General features: G+C 48.5%; 1 protein-coding gene across 3 annotated transcripts in view; it reads left to right on the forward strand.

Annotated features, from left to right (window-relative positions):
- The window catches only part of STXBP4 (syntaxin binding protein 4), a 324,772-nt gene that overhangs the window by 21,960 nt on the left and 276,862 nt on the right, over positions 1 to 25,950 (forward strand). For all 3 annotated transcript variants that reach the window (XM_029600671.1, XM_029600672.1, XM_029600673.1), the window contains exons 4-5: positions 12,639 to 12,745; positions 15,480 to 15,699. In XM_029600671.1, coding sequence (XP_029456531.1) covers positions 12,639 to 12,745; positions 15,480 to 15,699 — 327 coding nt within the window. The remainder of the gene's footprint in view (positions 1 to 12,638; positions 12,746 to 15,479; positions 15,700 to 25,950) is intronic.

Here is a 25,950-nt window from a genome sequence, read left to right on the forward strand (position 1 = left end):
AATGGCAGCAACCCTGAAAGTGGTGCCGTGGGTGAGAGTACATATGCGTCCTCTTCAGCGCTCCCTGCTGACTCATTGGAACCCACAGTCTCAGGACTATTTGGTTTGACTCCACTTGCTGATGGAAATATGCTCTCACCTCCAGTGGTGGTTGCAGGAGGATCATCTGAGAAAGGGAGCTTCCCTGACATCGCTAGACTGGTTGATACTCACTAAAGATGTGAGCCTCCAGGGTTGGGGAGCTCACTGTCAGGAACTAATAGTGCAAGGGTGCTGGAATTCAGAAGAATTTCTCTGGAGCATCAGTCACCTGGAAGCCTGGGCGGTCCGGTTGGCATGCTTGCAGTTCGGTGACAGTCTGCAGGGTTAAGCGGTCCAAGTAATGTTTGACAACGCAATGACAGTGATTTATATCAATCAGCAGGGAGGAACCAAGAACCAGCAAGTGTCACAGGAAATAGACCAACTTATAGAATGGGCAGAAGAGCATCTTCAGCTGATTCTGCCTCTCACATTGCAGGAAAAGACATCATGAGAGCAGACTTTCTCAGCAGGGAGAGTTTAGACCCAGGAGAATGGATTTTGTCAGATGAGGCATTTCAGCTGATAGTAGATCGTTTGGGCCTTCCATTCCTAGACCTGCTGACAATTTCTCACAATGTGAAGGTTCCTCAAGCCTTCAGTCACAGGAGAGATCCAAGGTCCTTGGGTATTGAGGCTGTCATGCAGGTCTGTCCAGAAGACAAGCTGCTGTATGCCTTTCCCCTGTGGCCCCTGTTGGGCAGAATAATTCCCAGGATCGAAGGCCATAGGAGGATGGTGCTCCTGGTGGCACCGGATTGGTACAGGAGACCATGGTATGCAGAGCTGTGAAGACTTCTGGTAGAGACCCCCTTCGTCTTCCGCCACACAACAATCTGTTGCAGCAGGATCCTGTCCTTCATGAAGATCAAACTCGGTTTTGTCTTACGGTATGACCTTTGAGAGGGCTCATTTGTTGAAGTGTGGATATTCTTCTGTGGCAATTGCCATCTTGCTACGGGCTTGAAAGTTCTCCACTTCCTTAGCTTATGTGCGGGTTTGGTGAGTATTTGAGGCTTGGTGTGAGGATCGAGGTGTTTCTCCTCATTCAGTTAAGATCCCGCTTATTTTGGAATTTTTGCAGGATGGACTGAATAAAGGGTTGGCCCTTAATTCCTTAAAGGTACAGGTTATGGCTCTTGCCTGTTTGAGGCCAGGTGACTGGTGGATCCTTATTTTCTCATCCTGATGTGTTTCTTGAAGGGAGTAAAACTTTTTTGTGCTCCCTTGTGGTTACTGGTTCCCTTGTGGAGTCTTAACCTGATGTTGGATTTCTTGGCAGGCCCTATGTTTCTGGTGGCAATATGTTCTGTGTGTCAAATTTCCGAGCTGCAGGCCTTGTCTTGCCAGGAGCTGTTCCTTCGGGTGACTCTGGGGTGATACAGTTGCATACTATTCCCTCTTCCTTGCCTAAAGTGGTCTCGGATTTTCACTTAAATCGGTCCATTTCCTTATTGTCATTGAATAAGGGAAGAGAGGCAGAAGAGGCAGTCAAGGGACATGTTGTGTGGTATCTGAAGGTTTCTCAACTTTTCTGAAAGATGGATCATCTGTTTGTCCTTCATGGTGGAGGAAAGCAGTGTAAACCAGCTTCGCAGGCTACAATAGCTCACTGGATTAAGGAGATAGTCATAGCCACATATGTGGATGCTGAAAAATCATTGCCTATTCGGATTAGGGCTCATTCCACTAGGGCTCAGGTAGTGTCATGGGCGGAGGTTAGATCGTTGTCTCCTGTTGATGCTGAACTGCGACGTGGTCCACCTTACACACTTTTTTCAGGTATTAATGTCTGGTTGGGCAGGCCCGGGAGGATGCAGCCTTTGCGCATGCTGTGTTGACTGGACTGCAGGCAGCCTCCCACCCTAGTCGGGAGTAGCTTGAGTACATCCCACTGGTCCTGTCTATATGCTAGGAAAGTAGAAATTACTACTTACCTGATAATTTCGTTTTCCTTTGTTTAGACAGATGGACTCAGCTTCCCATTCTTGGCTGCTGAATGGTTGAGTTAATGGTCCTCCTGTAGGGCTAAGTATTCCAGGGGATTACTGGTAAGTGTTTCTCTAGTCCCTAGATTTGGGTACATACATTCTTTATGTGAGTTCACTGTTTCCTGTTGGCTGAGTACAGTAATGGTTGACTGTTTTTAATGAAGATTTTTGTCAATTTGTCCACGATTGCTTTTGAAGAGAATACTGGCAGGCCGATATCATTACAGGAGTATACATACTGTGAAGTCAGTTTGCTCCATCTCCATCTGCTGGCAGAGGTGTATAACCCGCTGTTCCTGAGTCCATCTGTCTAAACTAAGGAAAATGAATTATCAGGTAAGTAGTAATTTCTCCATAGTCTGTCTGTTGCAGTATCTAACTGCAACAGACAGACTATGAAGTCCGAGGCATATTAAGGTTTGCACATGGGTAATGTGAATTTTATTATTTATGCAATATTGCTAGTAAATAGCAGAGAAAGGTTCACATAATCTGGAGTCCCAAGTTCAAACCCTACTTTTAATTAGAGGGATTTATCGGAGTCTAAGAAGATTTTACATATCTGTATATACTATGTGCAATGCAATATTTTCAAAGTCCATAGGTATCAATTATACTGGTGTTGATTAGACATTTGTCTTTCAAGTACAGTAGTTGTTTTAGCAGTTCTGTGAAACCCCTGGAACAATCTTGTTTGAATATTGCTTCACACATCACGCCCTGTTGATTCAGATTAGCACATATTGACTAGGAAAGAAATAAAACACACCTAATATGAGCTAATTAGGATAATATTCCATGTGATATAATGGTCAGTGCCATCAGTTGTCCAGTCATTCTTCAGATGTTTGTTACTGTTACTATCTAATGCATCGAATGATCCTCTACAAGTATCCTCTTTGGTGTACACTGATGACCACATACTTCTGTCAGCATTGTTCACAAACCAGACATATTCTTGAGGGCAATACATATTAAACAAATTCTTTAACAGGAGTGCATTGAAGCAAATCAGATTGCAGTGCATGGTTATAAGAATTTCAGTCCTGGGTGAAGTTGTTCCTTAAGGAAGGTCCTGGCAGTGTATGGAAGGTGCTGCCATTGTCAGGGAAACCACAACATGGAAAAATCCTAAGTTAGCTCAGAATAGGAAGACTGGTACCAGCATCTGCTCCATAGTGGATGTTTTCTTGGAATGCAAATGTGATATAAAAATAAGATTGCAGTTGTGCCATGGCTCAGGATTAAAATAATGTAAGTTAATTTGTATCACATTAGCCACCTTTGTTATAATGGTTTTGGTTGCTTTTTTTTTTTTTAAATTATATGCTTACAGTCATTTCAGTGATAGTGAATCCTTGTTTTATTTTCTTTCTCATTGTTATTAAGTACAAAGGGTACCATTCACTAAGTATGGAATAAGTGAAAGGAAATCCTTATTGAATAAACTCACATTTCTGTCTGCGTCAAAAAACAAAGCCCACCACCTTTTTCTATATTACCATTACTTAGTTAGGCAGGCGATGATTATAACAGAACTAATTATACCCTGAATAACCAGCAATTATGAAAAAATATAAATATGTTTGCAGGTTCAAGGATGTGACGTTATACTTTAATACTACAATTCTCATGAATAGGCCCTATAGTTTTGAGATGTTAGTTATTATGGGGTAGATTTTCAGAGCCCTGCTCGCCTAAATCCGCCCAAAACCGGGCGGATTTAGGCGAGCAGGGCCCTGCGCGCCGGGAAGCCTATTTTACATAGGCCTCCCGGCGCGCGCAGAGCCCCGGGACTCGCGTAAGTCCCGGGGTTCTCGGAGGGGGGCGTGTCGGGGGGCGGGGCCGGTCGTCGCGGCGTTCCGGGGGCGTGTCGGCAGCGTTTTGGGGGCGGGTACGGGGCGTGGCTACGGCCCGGGGGCGTGGCCGCGCCCTCCGTACCCGCCCCCAGGTCGCGGCCCGGCGCGCAGCAGGCCCGCTGGCGCGCGGGGATTTACGTCTCCCTCCGGGAGGCGTAAATCCCCCGACAAAGGTAAGGGGGGGGGGTGTAGACAGGGCCGGGCGGGTGGGTTAGGGAGGGGAAGGGAGGGGAAGGTGAGGGGAGGGCAAAGGAAAGTTCCCTCCAAGGCCGCTCCGATTTCGGAGCGGCCTTGGAGGGAACGGGGGGAGGCAGCGCGGCTCGGCGCGCGCAGGCTATACAAAATCGATAGCCTTGCGCGCGCCGATCCAGGATTTTAGTAGATACGCGCGGCTCCGCGCGTATCTACTAAAATCCAGCGTACTTTTGTTTGCGCCTGGAGCGCAAACAAAAGTAGGCTGTTCGCGCTCGTCTGAAAATCTACCCCTATATATTTAGTTCGCATTAGCTCTGATACATTCTGCACACAAAATTCTCCCTCCTACAAGGTTACTTTTATTTTAGTTTCCCAACTTAGAGCAAATGCTGTCATTATTATTATAGTTTTACATTTTCCTAATCTGAAAAACATGGCTATTAATGAGAGGGGTAGGAAAATGGGCTGTATTTCAGATTTACTTTGTGTCCATGACACTTAAGCAAGCTGCTTGATTTCTCCTTCTTCCCACTGACCAGTGAAATTTTACCCAGGCAGCTTTTGACCCAAGGAAAATTTAGCCACATAAAAAGAAGGAGATTGTTTGTTTTTTGGAGGAGGGCATTCTGGGGGTTTGTGTGTCCTAAATTTACCAAGGTAATGCTGCTCTTCAGCGTTATCTGGATACATTTAGTCTGGGAAGTTTAATTGGGGAAATCACCGTTCCTGAACATACCCAGATCAGTCCAGAGAAGTGGGTTGTGTATCCCTACCAGCAGATGGAGTTCAGAGAGCAAAACTTTGGGCACTGCCATATATACAAGAGTGCCACCTGCAGTCCCTCAGTATTTCTCTGACTCCAACAGATGGTAGAGGTGCACTCCTGCAGTCTTAATTAATTTTTTCAGTGTAGTTAGATAGAAATTTTGTTTTTTTCTTCTCGTTTGCTTCCTGAGGTGTTAGGCACCTTCGTGGGCCATCCCTCGGTGGAAGCCGGGAGTCCGGGGGGTTGGAAACCTCTGACTGACTTTCGCTCACTCCAACTTGGGGAGTAAAGGCCAGGGGCTCCTGCTCTTATTACCCCCGAAGCTGCTCCCTCGATCCCTGTTTGGGCTGGCTCCATAAAGTTCAGTTAAAAAAAAAATATATTTTTCAGAGCTATCTGCATCTTTCAGCTGAGGTAAGGAGTCAGCTCTAGGGGGGCCCTGCAGTGCAGTGGCTGGTTGTGGAGCGGGTTGGGGTTGGACCTTCGTTTTTCTTCCGCTCCCAGGACTCCGGGTTGTTTGCAAAGAGAAGAGGGTAAGTGTGCCATGCACGGGCCGTGTTTTCAGCACCGTCGGGTTGAACAGCGCGGTTACTGCGTCAGAGGCCTTTTTTTACTGATTTTTCCCACGCCGCCAGCAGCACGCGCGGCTGACTGCGCTAGGCCTCACTTCCCCTCACAGTTTCTGTGACCGCGTGGCTCGGCATGGCGCCGTGGTCCAAATCAACTGCCTGCCGCGTGTGTGGATCGCGCGGGCAGGCATTAGACTCGGCGTCCCTTTGCCCTTCCAGCTTCTCTGGGTTGGAAGGCTCGTCGGGGTCGGCCCCCCCTTGTGGGGGGTGTGTGTGTGACTCGCACCACAGATCGCGGGAGGAAGATTCCCCTCCCGTTTTGGCCCCCTTGGGAGAGGATCCTGCTTTGGGAGCTGGGGAGCAGACGCCACAGGACCCCCCCGGATGGGGGGGTGGACCCGGAGGACTTTTCCCCAGAGTTTATTTTTTTCATGCATCAGGCCTTCATGGCAAGGAGGCAAGCGTCAATGAAAAGACCCGGGTGGGTTATCCCGCAGAGCCTCCCTGGAAGCAGGGACGGCCCACAGACACTCAGCCACGACTGGTAGACTGCCCTCGTCAGGTGGATGACGTTCTCAGGGGATATCAGGAACCAGGCCTGGTTTCAGGAGAGGTGCCAGCCCCATGACTGGGGTCAGGAACAGTGCCAGCTCCCGGTGCGGATCCGGACCCAAATCCTGATCTGGGGGACATGCACCAAGACGACCCGAATGGGGACAACCTCCCGCCGGCGGAGGGAGATGATACCAGTGTTGTCCACCTGCTCAAGCGAGATGAGCTGCATCCGCTGATTCCCCAGGTATTGGACGTCCTGGGCCTTAAGGTTACCCAGGAGGAATCCAATAATGAAGGGGTTAATCCAGTCCTCGATGGGATACAAGGACCGACAACCTCGTTCCCTTTGCCTAAGAAGCTCTGCAAGCTCGTGACCCGTGAGTGGGTCACTCCGGATGCGGGTTTAAAGGTTGGTAGGGCTATGGTGAAGCTCTACCTGCTGTCGCCAGAGGTTTTGGACCTGCTGAAGATTCCGAAGGTGGACGCGGCCATCTCTGCGGTCACGGAGAAGACCACGATACCCGTAGCGGGTTCTGCCACGTTAAAAGACATGCAAGACCGCAAACTGGAGATCCAGTTGAAGCGGGTCTTTAAGGTGGCCGCTTTGGGCCTTCGAGTGGCAGTCTGCGCTAGTCTTATGCAGAGGGCGTGCCTGTGCTGGGTTCAAGAGGCTGGTTCCAGTGCATCCGCCCCAAACGGTGTTTGGGGCGGATGCACATTCCGATCTTGTTTGGACCTCGGCTCGTTCCATGGTGTCTGTGGTGGCAGCTTGTCGGCTTCTCTGGTTACGGAATTGGGCAGTGGACTTGTCCTCCAAATCCCAGCTTTGTAATCTTCCCTTCAAGGGCAAGCTCCTTTTTGGGGAGGAGCTGGATCAGCTGGTTAAACTGCTCAGGGAATCCAAGGGCAATAGGTTGCCTGAGGATAGAAGATCTTCAAAAAAGGTTTTTCCCCCTCGGGCTCATTTTTGGGATTCTTGCCATTTTCGACCTGGCAAATATTTCACTCCGTCTGGTCCTTAGCAGACTCCGGGATGCCAGCAGTCCTTTCGCGGTGGTCGCCACTCCAGTAGAGACTCTGGACACCTCAGTGCGGGAACCAGTAAGCCTGTCCAGTGAAGTCACGAGCACCCGTTCTGTCGTCAAAGCTGTCGGAGGCATATTATCCAACTTTTACACAGAATGGGCAAGAATTACCTCTGACCGCTGGGTCCTGGAGGTGATCAGAGACGGCTATGCCCTGGAGTTCTCATGTATGGTTCGGGAGGTGTTCATGGAGTCCCGCGTGGTCTCTCACAGCAAGCGTGAGGCGGTTCGGGACACCCTGCAACAGCTTCTCGAGCTCAGAGCTATTGTCCCGGTTCCGGAAGCACAGCAGGGTCGGGGACGGTACTCGGTTTACTTTGTGGTTCCCAAAAAGGAGGGTACCTTTCATCCCATCCTCGATCTGTAGAAGGTCAACCGTTGTCTTCGGGTCCCTCGTTTTCGTATGGAAACCCTGAGGACGGCAATGGCTGCGGTGTGAAAAAGGGGCGTTTTTGGCGTCCCTGGACCTCACGGAGGCGTATCGTCATATACCAATCCGGCTGAGTCATCAGAGTTTTCTGCACTTCAAGGTCTTGGGTCAGCACTTCCAATTTCGAGCCCTCCCGTTTGGTCTCGCAACAGCTCCACGGACTTTCACCAAGGTGATGGTGGTGGTAGCAGCCTTTCTTCGCAAGGAGGGGATTCGACTGGTTGATTCGACTGGTTGATTCGAGCCAAGTCACGGGAGGATTGCGAGAGATCAGTACGCACTGTGATGTTCACCTTACAGTCACTCGGTGGGTCATCAATTTGCAAAAAAGTCACTTGAAACCCACCCAGGAGCTGGTTTACTTGGGAGCACAATTCGATACCTTGTGCGGCAAGGTGGTTCTGGCAGAGGATCGTCTGACAAAGTTACAAGGCCAGGTCCACGCTCTGCTGCTGAGGAAGAGTCCCACGGTATGGCATCATCTGCAAGTCCTGGGCTCCATGGCTTCCACCTTGGATTTGGTTCCCTGGGCGTTCGCTTACTTACGTCTCTTACAACGTGCGCTTTTGTCACGATGGAGGCCGGTGTCTGAACAGTTCTACCTCCCAATGCTGCTGCTTCCCAAGTCCAGAGTGTTGCATCCGTCTGTTGCAGACGGCTGCGACCACTCTGCCTCACCTCTCTTCTACCCTTTTCCTCCTCCCTGGGAAGGATGACTGCCTCTGGTGCTGATTGACGAAACCCTCGGCGTCTCCAACACAGCATGGGGTTCCTGTCCGCCATGCTTCTTCATGAGGCCTCCTGGGCGCACGCACATGCCACCTATGCTTTTGAATACGTCATGGCGGGAACCTCGGGGGCATCCCCACCGCATGACTTCAGTACCTCCGGGTATTTAAACCTTTGCTCCGCTATAGCCCAAATAGTTAGCAAGGACTTCGGTTTTGCTACTCTGACCGCTTCTAAGCTGCTCGCTTGGATTCCTCTCTACCCTCCGGGGTAACTTGCTCCTATGGAAGCTATGGGTACCTGCTCCTTGGGGGCCTCTCGCTTCTATCTGCCCTTCGGGGTTCAACTACCTAACATAGGACACCCGCTCCTCGGGGGTCCTATATACTTTCTTCCAGGATCCTTCGGTGCTCCTAGTTACTCGCTCCTCGAGGGCCTATCCTGCTCAGGGTATCCTGCACTTCGGACCTCGGGTCCCTCTGTCCATTCTTCTACCAAGGACGTTACCAGCACTGCCACACTGTGAGTATTGCTACGCTCCAGCTCTCCTTATTCCACCTTTCAGGTTCGGCTTATCCCGCACTGCGGAACACTACCCAACCTTGCTACATCCGGGTGAGACCATCATCTATAGAGATTGTCTGAGCTTACTGTGATATTACTGGCCTGCAGTTCTATCCCTTCCTTGAAGCAAGATTCTACTTACATCAGCAGTACAATAAAGCTTTCTTCCCTCAGTGTCTGCTTACTAGAGTCTAGCCTATCGCTGTGGTTCCCCACGGGGCCCCTCCCCGTGGGAGGCGTCATCGCCACTTGACCAAGAGTCCACAATATGCCACAAACCCAACACAGAGTCAGTCTGTCGTGGTGGTTGCCATGTGACAATCTGTGCCGGGGAGTGGACTTGGACCCTCCGAATTGGCTGATAATCTCCACCGATGCCAGCCTGTCCGGTTGGGGAGCAGTATGTGCAGACAGATCCGCCCAAGGACTCTGGTCTCCAACGGAGGGATCCTGGTCCATCAATCGACTCAAGACAAGAGCGGTTTGCCTTGCCCTACAAGCATTTCTACCCTGGATTCAGGGCAGAATGGTACGCGTATTCTCCAACAATGCAAAGATAGTGGCTTACATCAACCGGCAAGAAGGGATGAGAAGTCCCACCGTAGTGCTTGAGGCGTGACTCCTCTTCACCTGGTCGGAACGCCATCTCAAGGGAATTGCAGCTTCTCATGTCGCAGGAGTGGAGAACGTGCAGGCGGACTTTCTAAGCAGATAGCAGCTCGATCCAGGAGAGTGGGAGCTGTCTCTCGAAGCGTGGAACCTTATTGTGCCAGGTGGGGCGTGCCTCAATTAGATCTGATGGCAACAAGGGCGAATTCGAAGACACAACGCTTCTTCAGCCATTGGCGAGAGCAGGGCTCGGTGGGCCTCGATGCGCTGGTGTGCCCTTGGCCCGCAGGAATTATTCTTTATGCTTTCCCTCCCTGGCCCCTCATCGGCCAGATTCTTCGTTGCATAGAACTCCATCCGGGCAGGGTGGTGCTAGTGGCACTGGAGTGGCCGCGTTGCCCGCGGTTCGTGGATCTGGTTCTCATGGCTCTGAAGGGTCCTCTGCAACTGGCTCATCTGCCGCATCTACTTTGGCAGGGACCCATATTTTCGGATCGGGAGGATCACTTTTCTCTTGCGGCTTGGCTTTTGAGAGGTGACGTTTACACTTGAAGGGTTATTTTGAACAGGTCATTTCCACTCTCCTTCAGGCAAGACGCCCGGCCACTTCTATGGCCTATGTTAGAGTATGGAAGCTTTTCAAGACATGGTACCACCAATGTTCCTGCAATCCGTTAACTGTGAATGTCCCACGGGTGCTGGAATTTCTGCAGCAGGGGCTCGCTAAAGGTTTTAGCGTTCAGTTCCCTTCGGGTTCAAGTCGCGGCTCTGGGTGCCTTGTGGGGATGGTTTAATGGTGTTTCACTGGCTGTTCATCCGGATATTGCATGGTTTCTCAAGGGGGTCAAACATCTCCGTCCTCCAGTCCGTCCGCTGTGTCTAGATTGGAGTTTGAACCTAGTGCTTCATGTTCTCTGCTAAGCCCCCTTTGAGCCTATCTGCAGGGCGTCGCTGAAAGATCTGACCTTAAAGACAGTGTTTTTGGTGGCCATTTGTTTGGCCCGTTGGATCTCAGAATTACAGGCGTTGTCATGTTGTGTCCCCTTCCTGTGGATTTACGACAATAGGGTTTTGTTGCGCGCGGTGCCGTCTTTCGTCCCCAAAGTGGTTTCGGCCTTTCATGTCAATCAGTCGGTGGAGCTTCCGGGATTCCCGCAGTGGTCTCGGGTCTCCACTCAGGACAGGGACCTTCATCTTTTGGATGTGAGGCACGCCTTGTTATGATATCTGGAGATTACCAATGACTTCCGATGTTCAGATCATTTATTCATCCTTTTTGGGGGTCCAAAAAAGGGGGACAAGGTGTCTAAGGCGACCATCTCTCGTTGAATTAAGGAAGCTATCAGCTCAGCTTACATAACCCGAGGGTGGCAAGTGCCTTTGGGTCTCAGAGCTCATTCCACCCAGGCCCAGGCTACTTCCTGGGCGGAGTGTCAGCTCCTGTTGCCTCAGGAGATCTGTAGGGTGGCGGTGTTGTCCTCACTACACACTTTCACTAAACATTATCGGCTGAACGTTAACGCGTCTGGGGAGTCGTCCTTTGGTGAGAGTGTTCTGCGCGCGGGTCTTTCGGGTTCCCGCCCAGTGTAGGGTGGCTTGGGTACATCCCACTTCTCTGGACTGATATGGGTATGTTCAGGAAATGAAAATTGGTTCTTACCTGCTAATTTTGTTCCTGTAATACCACAGATCAGTCCAGAGGCCCACCCCTTTCTTCAGATAATGAAAGACTGCCTTTTGCTTGATATTTGCTGTGTTTTTCATGGAGCTCCGTGTTTGCAGATATTCTCGATGGAGCAGTTTCTTAAAGTTGATTCTGGTTCTAATTTGTTCATGGAGGCAACGAGGTTGTCTGTTGGTTTGGGTTCAACCTCTTATGTTCGTTAGTGATGTTAGTGTGGGCTTGGGTACAAGCTAATACTGAGGGACTGCAGGTGGCACTCTCGTATATATAGCAGTGCCCAAAGTTTTGCTCTCTGACTCCATCTGCTGGTAGGGATACACAACCCACTTCTCTGGACTGATCTGTGGTATTACAGGAACGAAAATTAGCAGGTAAGAATCAATTTTCATATCTAGAGTTTAGCTACATACTTACCAAAGTAATTACCAAGGTAATTCCTGCTATATATCCAAGCTAAAGGTACCTGATAACTTCCTGCCCACATAAGAACATAAGAAATTGCCTTGCTGGGTCAGACCAACGGCCCATCAAGCCCAGCATCCTGTTTCCAACAGAGGCCAAACCAGGCCACAAGAACCTGGCAATTACCCAAACACTAAGAAGATCCCGTGCTACTGATGCAATTAATAGCAGTGGCTATTCCCTAAGTAAACTTGATTAATAGCCGTTAATGGACTTCTCCTCCAAGAACTTATCCAAACCTTTTTTGAACCCAGCTACACTAACTGCACTAACAACATCCTCTGGCAACAAATTCCAGAGCCTGTACTTTATTTCAAAATGGATGGATAGAGGTTGTAGGTGGAATAAGCATTGTGTCTGGAAGAGGTATATATGGTTCCTATTAAAGTGAGACCTGCTTCTTTGCTAGTCGGTTATACATAGGATGGCTATACAGCTCTATGCCAAGGGGGACAGGTTGAGCTAGCCCTGGTATTGCCACGTTGCTTGCAGGGAGCCTATTTCCCAATTGGGTTCTGTAAGAAAAACAACAATACATCTTCCTGCTTGCAGTGGGGTAAAACCAGAACTGGCTTAGCTTTTTCCCTTGGACATAAAGTTATATATAGTCACCCTAATGATACATAGTCATCATTTACTATTGGACTGTATGTGCTAATAACCCGAATGCCTTTGCTGAGAAACCACTGCTTCAAACAGAAGTCATTTTTGTATCTTACATGTTGCAATCCCCCTGCAAAATGAAGAAGGTTCTTAAATTTTCCATTTTGTTCTGGAGGCCTCATTAAGTGAATCTGCCTCCTGCTGAAAAAAGTGTGCCTGAAGCCAGAGAAGCACTGAATGATTTTGTGCAGCAGCAGGATATAAAAAGCTGTTGAAATCCATTCAACAAGATTATGTCTGATGCTATGTGCAATTTAGGGATTACCTTTCATTATCACCAAATGGTGTGCTTGCCTAATGCTTCTCTTTCTCTTGCCAAAATAAAAACATTCCCTAGGATTTTTAACTTCTTGTTCCTGCAATAACATAGCCAACATATGTTCTCAATTTAATTAGGATGGCCGACTGAGACCTGGAGACCAGTTTGTATCCATAAACAAGGAGTCATTAATTGGTGTCTCATACGAAGAAGCAAAAAGCATATTAACCAGATCAAAACTAAGGTAAGTACTATATCATTATATGTAAATAGAATGGATTCATGCAGTTGAAACATTTATTAGTAAGAGCTTTGGAAGCCAGTTGTCTGATTCTATGTTAAAATCAAGACAAATCATGTTTCTTAACATTTGCCCAAACACAGGGCAGGCCTCGCTTTTCCTGGCCATCACTTCTCTAATGAATTATTCATTTTAAAATTCTGCTTAGTTCCTAGCAATGGAGTTTCTGTTCATACCCCAGATCAGTCCAGACAAGTGGGTTTTGCATCCCTACCAGCAGATAGAGGCAGAGAATCAAAGACTTTGAGGAACTGCTACTGTTGCGTTCGTGCCTGTTTCTCGCCCTCGCTCCACCCTCTCTGCTCCGGTAGCGACTCCCTCCGGGTCTGACAGACAGTTGCCAACACAGAGTTCTCCTGCCACATCTTGTTGGAACTTCCGAGCTGGTTTGACGTAGGCGAGAGGTCGGAGCCGAGAGCATAGATGCTTGGAGATTCTTTGTATGTGTTCCCTCCATGGCCTCTAATAGGCTGGGGGTTAAGACGTATCGATAGACATCCAGGCCGTGGTTTGCGGATCTTGTACAGCTTGCAGTGGACGGGCCCCTGAAGTTGGCTAGTTTGCAGGGACTGTTAATGCAAGTTCCTATTTTCTCAGTTATAGTGAATAACTTTTGTCTCGCAGCTTGGCTTTTGAGAGGAGTCATTTGCGACTGAAGGGTTACTCGGAATCTGTGATTTCCACTTTGCTTCAGGCTAGAAGGCTGACCACATCTATGGCTTATGCCTGGGTGTTGAGAGTGTTTGACAACTGGTGCGTGGAGGAAGGCCTTGACCCGTTGTGGATAAATAGTCCACAGGTTTTGGCCTTCTTGCAACAGGGCCTTTCTAAGGGCTTAGCCTACAGTTCCCTGCAGGTTCAGGTGGCAGCCTTGGGGTGTCTCAGAGGTGTCTCAGAGGGAGGTCGTTTGCCTCACATTCGGAATTCGTGAGGTTTCTGAAGGGGGTCAAGCATCTGAGACCGCTGGTGCGTAGGTTTTTTTTTTTTTTTCCCGTTATAATGTAAACCGAGATGATATGTAATGTTTTACATGAATCCCGGTATATAAAAATGTTAAATAAATAAATAGGTTGTCCCCAGTGTAGAATTTGAGCTTAGTCTTGCGGGTGCTTTGAGGGCCTCCGTTTGAACCGTTGAAGAAGGCTTCACTCTGAAGTTTGTGTTTCTGGTGGCGATTTCTTCAGCTTGAAGGATTTCGGAGCTGCAGGCTTTGTCCTGTCGGGAACCCTTTCTGAGAATCATGGATGAGGGGGTGTCATTGCGCACTGTTCCCTCATTCCTTCCTAAGGTGGTTTCCTCTTTTCATCTGAATCAGACGATAGAGCTTCCTGCTTTCTCGAATTGGATGACCGAGTCACCAGAGTCCAAGGAGCTCCATTTCTTGGATGTTCATCAGGTGCTGTTATGCTATTTAATGGTTACCAACAGTTTTCAGTGCTCGGATCATTTGTTTGTATTGTTTAGAGGTGCAAGAAAGGGTTGCAAGGCCTCAAAGGGCACAATAGCACGTTGACTAAAGGAAACTATTGTTTCAGCCTACATTTGTAAAGGTAGAAGAATTCCGGAGGGCTTGCGGGTAACTCTACTAGGGCATAGGCTGCCTCATGGGCTGAGTGTCAGTTGGTTTCGCTGCTGTGAGCTGTGACGTGGTCTTTGTACACTTTTTCTCGCCATTACCAGTTGGATGTTCAAGTTCCAGGTGATGCGTCCTTTGGCGAAAGTGTGTTGCGTGGGGGGGTCCTTCTTGGCCCTGCCTAGTGTACGGTTGTTTTGGTGCATCCCACTTGTCTGGACTGATCTGGCGTATAAACAGGAAAGGAAAATTTGGTTCTTACCTGCTAATTTTAGTTCCTGAAGTACCACTGATCAGTCCAGAGTCCCATCCCTGGGTATTATTTCTCAGGACCTTTGCTGCAAGTCCATCTTATGACACACTTTCTGGGAAGAACTGTTAGATTGTATGTATATAGAGCCTTCTGAGGATTGTCTGGTTGTTTTGTTCACCCATGGTTATGCTATGTTCATGGGGTTCCAACCTTTTGGTTTGGTGTTTTCTCCTCATTTAGGTAGTTGTTATGTTGATTGCTGTCTAATTTGCTTGGGTACAGGACAATACTGAGGGACTGCAGGTGGCACTCTGTTATGTAGCAGTGTGTCAAACTCTTTGGTTCTCCTCCTCCATCTGCTGGTGGGGATGCAGAATCGACCTGTCTGGACTGACCTGTGGTACTTCAGGAATGAAAGTTAGTAGGTAAGAACCAATTTTCCTGTAAGGCCTATTGGAATCAATATAGTGTATACATAGAGAGCACTTTCTCAAGTCTAAACGTATGCACTGTATGTTATTGGTCTTCTTTACTTGTGAGAACAATGTGTTGGGTTCTCATATTATAATTTTGGGTCTATAGCTTATTTCTTACAACATTACCATTGTTATTTGCATCAATTTTTGAAGTGTAGTGTTCCATTTTTCACATTTTCTTAGGGGGGGAAACTCCATACCTCAAAAAAAGGTCTTCTCTATAAGTGCATTTTTATTTCTTGTTAACAGTGAAAAACTGTGTAATATATGGTAGAATTATTTATATTATACCAAAAGATATTTCTAAAGCAGATAAGGTAGTGGTCGATATTGAGTTTGTTTTATATTTGAGCAATTTAACATTTTGTTTCATAGGCCAGACTCTGCATGGGAGATTGCTTTCATTAGACAGAAAGGCACCTTGAGTGGTGGTGGAAGCCATCAACAGTCAGTCAGCCTTGATCCCCTTTTATCAGGAAGTAAACAGCTGGCAGGAGCCTCAGAACGTTTACCCCCTTATGAAAAACTGGCACCTAAGATGGCCTCGACTCCCAGCACTTTGAAATCCATCCTTCCTTCTATTAAGCCCTGTCTGGTAAGACCTCTTCTTGTTAACATGTCTCTTGGTATTAAGATAGTTAATTCTGTAGCAATTGCTGAACACAAACACCCAATGTCTGGTTTAAGCGTACATATCCGTTGGGAGTAACAGTTCATAATTGTCTGCCGGTGGACTGTCAATGGAAGAGCTGAACTACATGAGAGCAAAAGGAAAAATTAAAAATGGGGAAAACCCAAGGTATTGATGAACAAAGGCTTCTAATTATGTAGTCCCACTTAAGCCAGGCAAAAAAAGTATATATTTAATTTTAAATTTTATATTTTGTTTTTATGGATTTTGAATTTATAAAGTTTCAAGTGAATGCACATAAATGTAAAGAATAGTAGCTTCTTAATTTACCACTAACCTTGATGGACCTTTGTTAGTTTTTATATTCCAATTTATTTTTTTTTCCCTTTTTCTCTGGCTCTATATTTTTCTGAAGACTTGCAGTTTGCAAAACTCTTCTGTAAGATTCTGATTTGTTGAAATTTACTGTAGAGGGTAAATATGTTCTTCTCTTATATCAGAGGTGTCCAAACTATAGCCTCTGGGCCCTCTTTAACTGGTCTACTCAGCTGATTGGAGCAATTCTCAGTTTCTGGCCTGTGATGGAGTGCTAATGGCTGGAAGTGAGCTCAGCCACTCTCACTCACGTCCACTCTTCAGACCTCTGGGCCTCCCCAATCCCCACAGCTCTTCCACCAAAGGTTGGTTTTTAGACTAAATATACTATATACAAATATTAACCTTAATATTTGAAGCATGTTTTTTATGTCTTTTAGTATTTATTGGTTTAATATTTATGGCTTCTGACATTATTTTATTAGGATATCTTTTATTTTACTTGTTAAATCTTATCTCCTATTATTATTATCGTTTGTAATTTTCTTTTATTGTATTTTATTATTATGTTAACCGCTGTGAAGGCTATGCCGAGACAACGGTATATAAGTACCAATAAACCTTAAACCTATTTCGAATGAATATTCCTCTTCTTCCAGTCAGACCAGTCTTGACGCCTGGGTTATGCCCACCAATAGCAGATGGAGACAGAGACCAACAGGTTTGCTGACATCACCACATATAGAAGCCCATGCTGACCTTGGCCTCCCAGTATTCTTTGTCTCCAGCAGATGGTGGGTGAGCATCTTCACTGGAAATATTTCGGAGCTGATTGGGCAGGTTGTGAGTTGAAAGTTTCATACTCCCTCAGTTGAGTATTGCCTGGATCAGGGGGCTTCCAGTTTTATTTTTGGAATAGGGTTTCCAGCTGTATCTGTGTGTTGTCTCTCCCTTTCCCACCCCTTCCTTTCTCTCCTTTACTGCAGCCTCTCCTCCATAATTATTAGAATGAAGAAATTTATTTGTCTTCAATTTGTCTTATTAAAGTATAAAAATTAAAAAAAAAATAGAGAAAGGGAAGTTCTTAGTTTCAAGGGAGTTGGCTGTTTCTTTATGTAGTGAGTTACTGGGGTTAATTTTCTCCTTCAGTTTAGGATCTCATGCAAGGGGCAGGAAAGGAAGAAAGAAAGCGACTCTTTTTGCTGCATTATGGCGTGCAGGAAGAGAAGTCTTTTATGCAGTGAGTGCAGTTCCTGGAAGTAGTCACTGGAGCACAAAGCCTCTGCAGAGTATGTGGGGAGGAGTGGGAGAATGGGTGGAGAATGAGTTAATCATCCCAGGAAGACTACGTTGGCAGTGTCAGCTGGCCATCTTGTTCCTGCTGGCAGGCCATATTGGAGCTGTGGCAAGATGCAGAGGTGGATCCTGGCCCTCCTTCTTGGTGTCCATGGTTCTGGAGGCTACAGCAGGCCCTCTGAGGTGACAATCCTGCAGTTGGAGGAAAGGTGTCTCCTTTGCTTGCTGCAGAGTCAGGTCTTCTTCCATTCTGGGCCTCTATAGGCTGAATCTTTAAAGTATCTTTTCCAGACTTTCTGTATGAGTCAGAGTACAGTGCCTGGTGTTCCTCCTGTGGTACCCTCCCCAAAGGGAGGATTAGGGTATAAAAGGGCAAGTAAAGAGGAGGATGAGGACTTGGAGGAGAGGTCCAGATAGGAAGGGTCTCTTTTGGACCTGAGAGGTTTAGGAGGCAATGGCAGCAAGAAAAAATTGGGAGAATGTCCCCCAAAAGGATGAGGATGATTATTCTGTGGTTTGGCTGTTCCAGAAGGAGTTGTCCTCCTCCTTAATTTCTCAATCCTTTCGGGTTCTCCATATTGCTGAGACGAAGAGAGATGTTCCCAGTTCAGCAGAGGATTCCATCATGACTAGTTTGAGAAAGCCATCCAGATCCTTCCCTTTGCATAGATCTCCTTGGAATGGGATTCTCCTGAAGTTAATTTTAAAGGAGGAAAATCTTTGGCAAGATTATATTTTATTTTTGCCCAGGAGAGAGAAAAGCTGAAGTTTCCTAGGGTGGATGTACTGGTTTATGTAGGCACAAAGAGGACCACTGTTCTGTCGAGGTGAGCACTGCCCTTAAGGATGCACAGGATAGGAAAACAGAGTCTGTTTTTAAACAGACAGGTGAAGCTTCTAATATGGCCCTGCAAGTGGCGGCATGTAGCTTACTATAGTAAGGACTGGTTTGTGGCTCTCTCAACATGTTTACGAGAGTACCTTGGAGAGTAGGCCAGTGTTAGATGAAGATTCTCAGATGGAACAAGGGGTGGCTTTCCTACAGATTTGTTCAGACTTCAGCTAGGAATGTGGTTTCCATTGTGGCAGCTAGGCATTTGCTTTGGTTATAAAATTGGTCGACAGATTCTATTTCCAAAACTAACCATTGATCAGACTGCCCTTTAAAGGGACTCTGTTGTTTGGCGAGGATCTCGAGAAGTTGGCAAAGATTTGGGGAGAATCTAAGATTCCTAGACTGCCTGAGGACAAACTGAAGGGGTCTTCTCATTTGGTGTTGCCTAAGAATCGGTTTCAGGATCTAAAAGGAGTAAGTCAGAAAAGTAAGCATTCTAATCCTTTTGGTAGGTTCCAGTCCTTTCAGAATTACAAGAAAAGAGATAAGGGTGGGAATTCGGGCAACTCTGGGGCTTCCTAGGTTCCTGTTCATACCTGGATCATTCCAGACTCCTGGGTTTTGCTTCCCTTTCATCAGATGGCGGCAAAGTTTCACTGACACTGCCATAGAACCTGGTGTGCCATCTGCAGTCCCTCAGTATTTCTCTGTCTCTAGCAGATGGTGGAGGTGCAATCCCTGCAGTTCAAAAAAAAAAAAAGAAGGGTTACGCAAAGAAGATACTTCGTGGAATTCCTCCCAGGAGGTTGCTAGGCTCTGGTGGGGCTATCCCTCTTGGTTTTGAGGTGGACAAGCAGGGGGTTGGGGACCCTTGCCTGGCTTGGACTTTTCACTGCTGGGGGATGTATATCTGGTAGGGCCAGTTTTCTTCCCCCCAGGAGAACATTTTGAGTCCTGCAGCTATTCTGATGAATAGGGAAGTACCCTATGTGTTTTGGTTCTTTCTGGAGTGTTTGTCATTAAAGTTTGAAAAAAAAAACGTACTGAGGGTCGCATTCTCAAGCGACAGGAGCAGGTTTGCAGGCTGTTGAATACAGCGGTGCCCAGGGTTTGGGATTACCTTTTAAGTGTTGGGCTCTATGGCCTTAACATTGGAGCTAGTTCCTTGGACTTTTGCACACATGAGGCCTCTGCAAAGGTCTCTTCTGTCCCACTGGGATCCTCTTTTGGAACAGTTTCATCTTCCGCTGTTGCTTGAGGAGCCTGCCAGGTCAGGTCTTTCATAGTGGCTTGGTCAGGGTCATCTAAGTTGCGGAATGGACTTGGAAGTTCCTGACTGGGTGGTGGTTACCACCGATGCCAGTCTTTCCAGCTGGCGGTCAGTGTGCCAGAGTGAGAGGGGTCCTGGTCTATCAATCATTGAGTCGAGGATGGTGCGTTTTGCGTGGCTTGCCTTTCTGCCTTTGTTACATGGCTGCCCGCTGCACATCTTATCGGACTATGCAACCACTATAGCTTATATCAACCAATAAGGGGGAACCAGGAGTCAGGCGATGGCCAGGAGGCCCAAGAGTTGATTCTCTGGGTGGAACAGCATTTAGCTTTGCTAGCAGCGTCTCACATAGCCAGAGTGGAAAATGTTCAAGTGGATTTTCTCAGTCTCTAGAAGCTGGATCCTGGGGAGTGGGAGTTGTCAGAGGAAGCAATGACTCTTCTATGTCACAGGTGAGGTACCTCGTCTGGACTTGATGGCATCTCAAAGGAACACCAGGGTGGCCCATTTCTTCATTGCAGAAGATAACACAGGGCAGAAGGGGGTCGATGCCCTAGTCCTACCTTGGCCCTGAGGAATTCTTTACGTGTTCCATCTGTGGGAAAAGTAATAAGGCGGCTAGAAGGACATCCTGGAAAAGTCCTAATAGCACCGGAGTGGCGACCATGGTTTGCGGACCTAGTCAACCTGGCAGTGGACGTTCCACTGTGGCTCACTCATTTGCTGAAGCTTCTTTGTCAGGGTCCAATATTTTTGGATCGGGCGGATTGCTTTTGTCTCGCGGCTTGGCATTTGAGAGGAGGCATCTGAGAGAGAGAGGATATCCAGAGGATGTCATTGCCACTTTGTTACAGGCTAGAAAGTCTTCCACTTCCTTGTTCTATGTGAGGATATGGAGAGTCTTCGAGTCCTGGTGTACGGGTCAGGGAGTAAGACCTACTCAGGCTTTCATAGCTCACATCTTAACCTTTTAGTAGAAAAGATTGGTGAAGGGCTTGGCCTTTAACTCTGTCAAGGTACATGTTGCGGCCTTGGGCTGTCTTCGTTGCAAGGTACATGGAATGTCTTTGACTGCTCACCTGGATGTGGTCTGCTTCTTCTGGGGGACAAAACATCTTGTCCTCCAGTGTGGAAAATATGTCCCCTCATGGGATCTTAACTTAGTCCTAAAAGGAATGTGTTTAGCTCATTTTGAACCTCTAAGGAGGGCAACTGTGAAGGATCTCACTTTGAAGGTGGTTTTTCTGGTAGCAGTCTGTTCAACCAGAAGAATTTTGGAACTATAAGCATTGTCATGTAAGGAGCCCTTTCTCAAGATCCTGGCTTTCCTGGATTTGGACGCGTCACCGCTAGAGATCTGTGATGACTAGATGTGAAGCGAGCTTTGTTGCATTACCTCAAGATCACCAATAGCTCCCAGAGCACCTACGATTCAAGATCCTGGGCCAACATTTTCAATTCCAGGTGCTTCCGTTCGGCCTTGCGACCGCCCCCAGGACATTTTCCAAGGTAATGGTGGCAGTGGCAGCCGCCTTACGTCGAGAAGGCATTCTGGTTCATCCGTACCTGGACGATTGGCTCATACATGCCAAGTCTCTTGCTCAGGGTCATGCAGTGGTAGCTCATGTGGTGCACCTCCTTCAATCCCTGGGTTGGGTGATCAACTTCTCCAAGAGCTCCCTGCTCCTGTCGCAGAGACTGGATTTTCTGGGGCACGCGTCAACACGGTCAAGGGCAAGGTCTTCCTGTGACCGGATCGGGCACAATTCATTCGAGAGCAGGTACATCGCTTCTCCACACTAACAGCTCCCACGGCCGGGATTACCTGCAGCTCCTCGGCTCAATGGCTACCACCATCGATCTTGTACCCTGGGCCTTCGCTCACCTGCGTCCCTTACAAAGGGCGCTTCTTTCCCGCTGGAAACCGGTGTCCCGGGACTATCAGCTGGTTCTGCCTCTCCCTCAGTACGCCAGGGACAGCTTCCGGTGGTGGATGGACCTGCTCTCGCTGGCACAAGGGAAACCCCTCGAGACCCCGGTCTGGGTGGTGGTTACCACAGATGCCAGTATGACCGGCTGCGGAGCAGTTTGCCAGTCAAGGTCGGCTCAAGGATTATGGCCGAAGGACCAGACCGTGTGGCCCATCAACCTCCTGGAAACCAGGGCAGTACGTCTAGCCCTAGAGCGATTCCTCCCTATAGTCCAACACCGAGCGGTCCGGATATTGTCCGACAACGCGACCACAGTGGCGTACATCAACCGGCAAGGGGGCACAAGAAGTCAACATGTATCCCTAGAGACGGATCTTCTGATGGCCTGGGCGGAGAGGCATCTGTCTCATCTCGAAGCCTCCCATATCGCGGGAGTAGACAATATCCAGGCAGACTTTCTGAGCTGACAACATCTGGACCCAGGAGAGTGGGAACTCTCCGAGGAAGCGATGCAGCTCCTCATTCGTCACTGGGGGACTCCCCACCTGGATCTCATGGCCACAGCTCACAATGCCAAGGCGCCGCGATTCTTCAGTCACAGAAGGGAGCACGGCACGGAAGGAGTGGACATGCTGGTACTCCCTTGGCTTCCTCACCTCCTCTCTACGTGTTCCCACCCTGGCCTCTGGTGGGAAAGGTATTTCGAAGAATAGAGAGACACCAAGGCCCGGTCATTCTCGTGGCTCCAGAGTGGCCGCGCCGGCCGTGGTACGCGGATCTGGTCAACCTGGCGGTGGAAGGACCGTTACGCCTGGGCCATCTACCGCGATCCTGCACCAAGGTCCTGTATTTTTTGACCAGGCAGAACGCCATGGATCAGTCCAGACGCCCTGCCTCAGGAAAATTGGGGATTGGGGGGTGCCCTGCTCAAACTAGGTTCTCTGTCAGTACTTATTCTATCTCTATATTCAGAGGCTTCGCTCCACAGTTCCTTTGCAAGTTGGTTTCAGTTTGGTTTGCTATCAGTTACAGTTGAAAGTAGTTGTGTTGCAACCCTTCTTTCAGGGTTCTTAGAGCTTCATTCATCATTATCTCGTTTATCGGGACATAGGCTTTGATATTCTATATACTGAGAGGATACTGAGGGTGCACTGGCTTATAGGGCAGCACCCTCAGAGTTTTGTTCTGACTCCATCTGCTGGATGGGGGACATAACCCACAGTCTGGACTGATCCATGGTACTACAGGAACGAAAATTAGCAGGTAAGAAGTAATTTTCTTATCTGGCTCGATTTTGTTTATGGCTCGACCCTTGAGAGGGCTTGACTTCTAAAGAAAGGTTATTCTTGGATACCCTCTTGAGGGTCAGAAAAGCTTTGCTTTGTTAAAGTACATAAGAGTCTGGAGAATTCTTGAGGACTGGTGAGTTGGTAGATGTATTACAGCTAAAGGAACTTCCCAGAAATTATGGAATTTTTGTAGGATGGATTGGATAAGGAATTGGCCCTTAACTAATGAAAGGTGCAGGTGGCAGCCATTATCTGTTACGGGGCTGGTTATTGGGTAGGCCTTTGGCATCACATCTAGTGGTGTCTCATTTCTATAGGGGAATGAAGCAAATTCAACTTCTTCACTTATCACTTCCTTAATCCAGTGAGCCAAGGAAGATTTTAACACTGCCTTGGCCTTTGTAGGCTCACTGAACAAAAGAGGTGATCCGACTTTCTGAAACTATTAGTGATCTTCAAGTAATGAAGGAGAACCTTCTTCACATTTAAATGATGCAACTGATCTATTTGAAAGGATGGAAGACAGACCACTTAATTAAGATGAAAAACTGACACTACTCTGGGAAAGGACAAAGGGATCTAACAAATCTTGACTGTATCCTTCAAAAACACCCAAAAGGGCTCCCAACAAGACAGAGCCTGTAACTCTGAAATCCATCTAGCAGAATAGATTGCCACCAAGAAAACTGATAGAGGCCTCCCTCAAGGACTGAAAGGGGAACACCTGACAAGAAAGTCAAGACCAAATTCAGATTCCATGAGAGAATAGAATCCCTCAACTGCTGAGTTGCTAGGGCTTGGGATATGCAGGTGGTGGAGTGCCTTTTATGGACTTTGCAAGCTTGGGATTGGCTCTGGGCTGGAATCTGTGAGTGCCGGGAGAAATGCTGCAGTGCCTGGGGAGGCAGACACAGTTCTAGGAAAAGTGCTTGGACTCAAAGAGGAAAGTGATCCAAGCCTGTGGAGGAGGAGGAATCACAAATTCAGAGGTGAGCTGAGTCTGCCAGTGAAGGGAAGCCTAATATGCTGATGTAGAGGAGATTAGGAGAATGAGACAAAGAGGGGGATTTGGAGAGAGTGGTGATGGCAGGTGAGGGTGGGAGAAGAGACTGTGGTGTGGATGAGCTGGAGGGGGAATGGAGCAGGAGGGAGGAGACTGGTGGGGATGAGTTGGGGCTGGGCAGAAGAATGATGTTGCGCCGGAGGTGGACCCTTGGGCCGAAGTGGGGTTGACGCAACCCGTAGGTCCCCACCATCGGCAGGCGGAGTGGGCTGATGGACAGAGGCCAGTTGGAGCCTCACCAATACCAGCCCTCATTCCCCACGGGTTGAACCTTTGGGTGCCGGGGCCGGTTGGACTTAGGTGGGCCTCTGTATATAGTCGATGTAGAGATCGGGTTCAGTCCAGAGACAGCAGGTGAGAGATGGCACAGTCTTACAATGGACAAGGTAGTGTCCTGGAGACTCGGGCACCAAAGGAACAGGGGCACCTGAGCAAGAGCAGGCCAAAGCCTGAATAGACCAAGTCCAGGGAGTAAGCTGGAGAGGCATTGAACAGGCTTGAGTCAGGGCTGGCGGCAATCTGGAGGCAGTGGCAAGCAGAGATAGTCAAGCATAGATATTGAGGTCTGAGTCTGGAGAGAAGCAACGATGTCAGGCAATGCAGAGGTCTGGGTCTGGAGATAGGCAACAGCGTAGTCAGGTGAAGCAGAGGTCTGGGTCTGGAGATAGGCAACAGCGTAGTAAGGCGAAGCAGAGGTCTGGGTCTGGAGAGAGGCAACAGTGTAGTCAGGCGAAGCAGAGGTCTGGGTCTGGAGATAGTAAGTGGCATGGTCAGGCGAAGCAGAGGTCCGGGCTTGGAGAGAGTCAGTGGCGTGGTCAGGTGAAGCAAAGACAAAGTCCATGTGGGCAATTCGAGGTATGGAGCAAGACAGGAACCAGGAACAAACGAGGAACAGGAATGCAGGAGTGAGACGAATCTCTAGGAGGCAACGAGTACTTGACCAGCGAGGAGACCTGTTGCAAAGGCAAAGCTAGGGATAGGAGCCTGCGCTTAAATACTGAACCTCTGCTGTTGTCATCATCCGGGGCCGCAGCTAGGTTCCTGCCGTGGTGCCTACTTAAACCTTGGTGATGCGCGTGCCTAGGGAGAGGCGCAGCACCGAGTAGCAGCATCTCTCCGCGGGCCATGCGGAGAGGCCCGACGAGAAACAATGGACATGGTGGCTGGACTGGGAACGCCAGGGTCTGCAGTTGGGCCGGAGGCACCGGGGGAAGCCCGAAGACGGAGCTGACTGCTCACTGCCGCCAGCGAGGAGGAACCGGGAGCTGGAGTCACTGTAGAAAGGTGAGGAGGCCGTGCTGTGGGTCTGCCGCGGACGGCATGCGTAACAGTACCCTCCCCTTTACGCCCCCTCTTGGAGGTCGGGATTTGCCCGGATGGACAAGATGAAAATTCAGGAGGAGGGTTTTTTCCAGGATATTTTGAGCTGGTTCCCATGAATTTTCTTCGGGTCCATAACCCTCCCAAGAAAGGAGGTATTCCCACCGGCGACCCCCTACAGCGAACGTCGAGGACTTCATGTACCTTGTAGGTCGTATCAGTCTCAGCCACCAATGGAGGTGGTTCAGGAGCCTTTCAGGAAGGCCAGGACAAGACCACTGGTTTTAGAATAGATATGTGAAGCGTATTATGTATTCCCAGCGTAAGAGGCAGCCGAAGCTGGTATGTAACTGGTCCAATGCGTCGGGTGACCGTAAAAGGTCCAGTGTACCTTGGAGCGAACCTTTGAGAAGGTATTTTGAGTTGGATATACCAAGTGCTCAACCAGGCTGTCTGGCCGGGAAGGAATTCAGGGGCCGAGCGTCGGTGACTGTCAGCATGTTATGTTTTGAAGTGTGGGCCCTTGGTCACTGCAAGAGATGGTACCTGCCACAGAGCGGAGCCCTGCGGGGACCTGCAGTGATAGGCTAGCTCCAAGCAGAGATGGACATAGAGAAGGGTAGTCTTTATTATACTGCAACGTAGATGGTAACCTGAGTAATGGGCAATGATCCCAGCCAGAAGAGGAGATCTCTGATGGCAATGTTCCGTCTGAAAGCTGCAGAGTGGCAAGGCAGTCACACAGTCTAACCAGGTCCCGAGAGGGAAATGGGTCAGGTAGTGATCCGCGAAGCGGGGTAGGCCGAGAACCCAGGCCTAGATGGAAGGCCAGTGAGAGTAGATCGGGTAGTGGTCCGCAGTACGGGGTAGGTCGAGGATCATGGTAGAGAGAG

This window comes from Rhinatrema bivittatum, chromosome 4, assembly GCF_901001135.1.
Source record: "Rhinatrema bivittatum chromosome 4, aRhiBiv1.1, whole genome shotgun sequence".
NCBI classification, from domain to species: Eukaryota; Metazoa; Chordata; class Amphibia; order Gymnophiona; family Rhinatrematidae; genus Rhinatrema; species Rhinatrema bivittatum.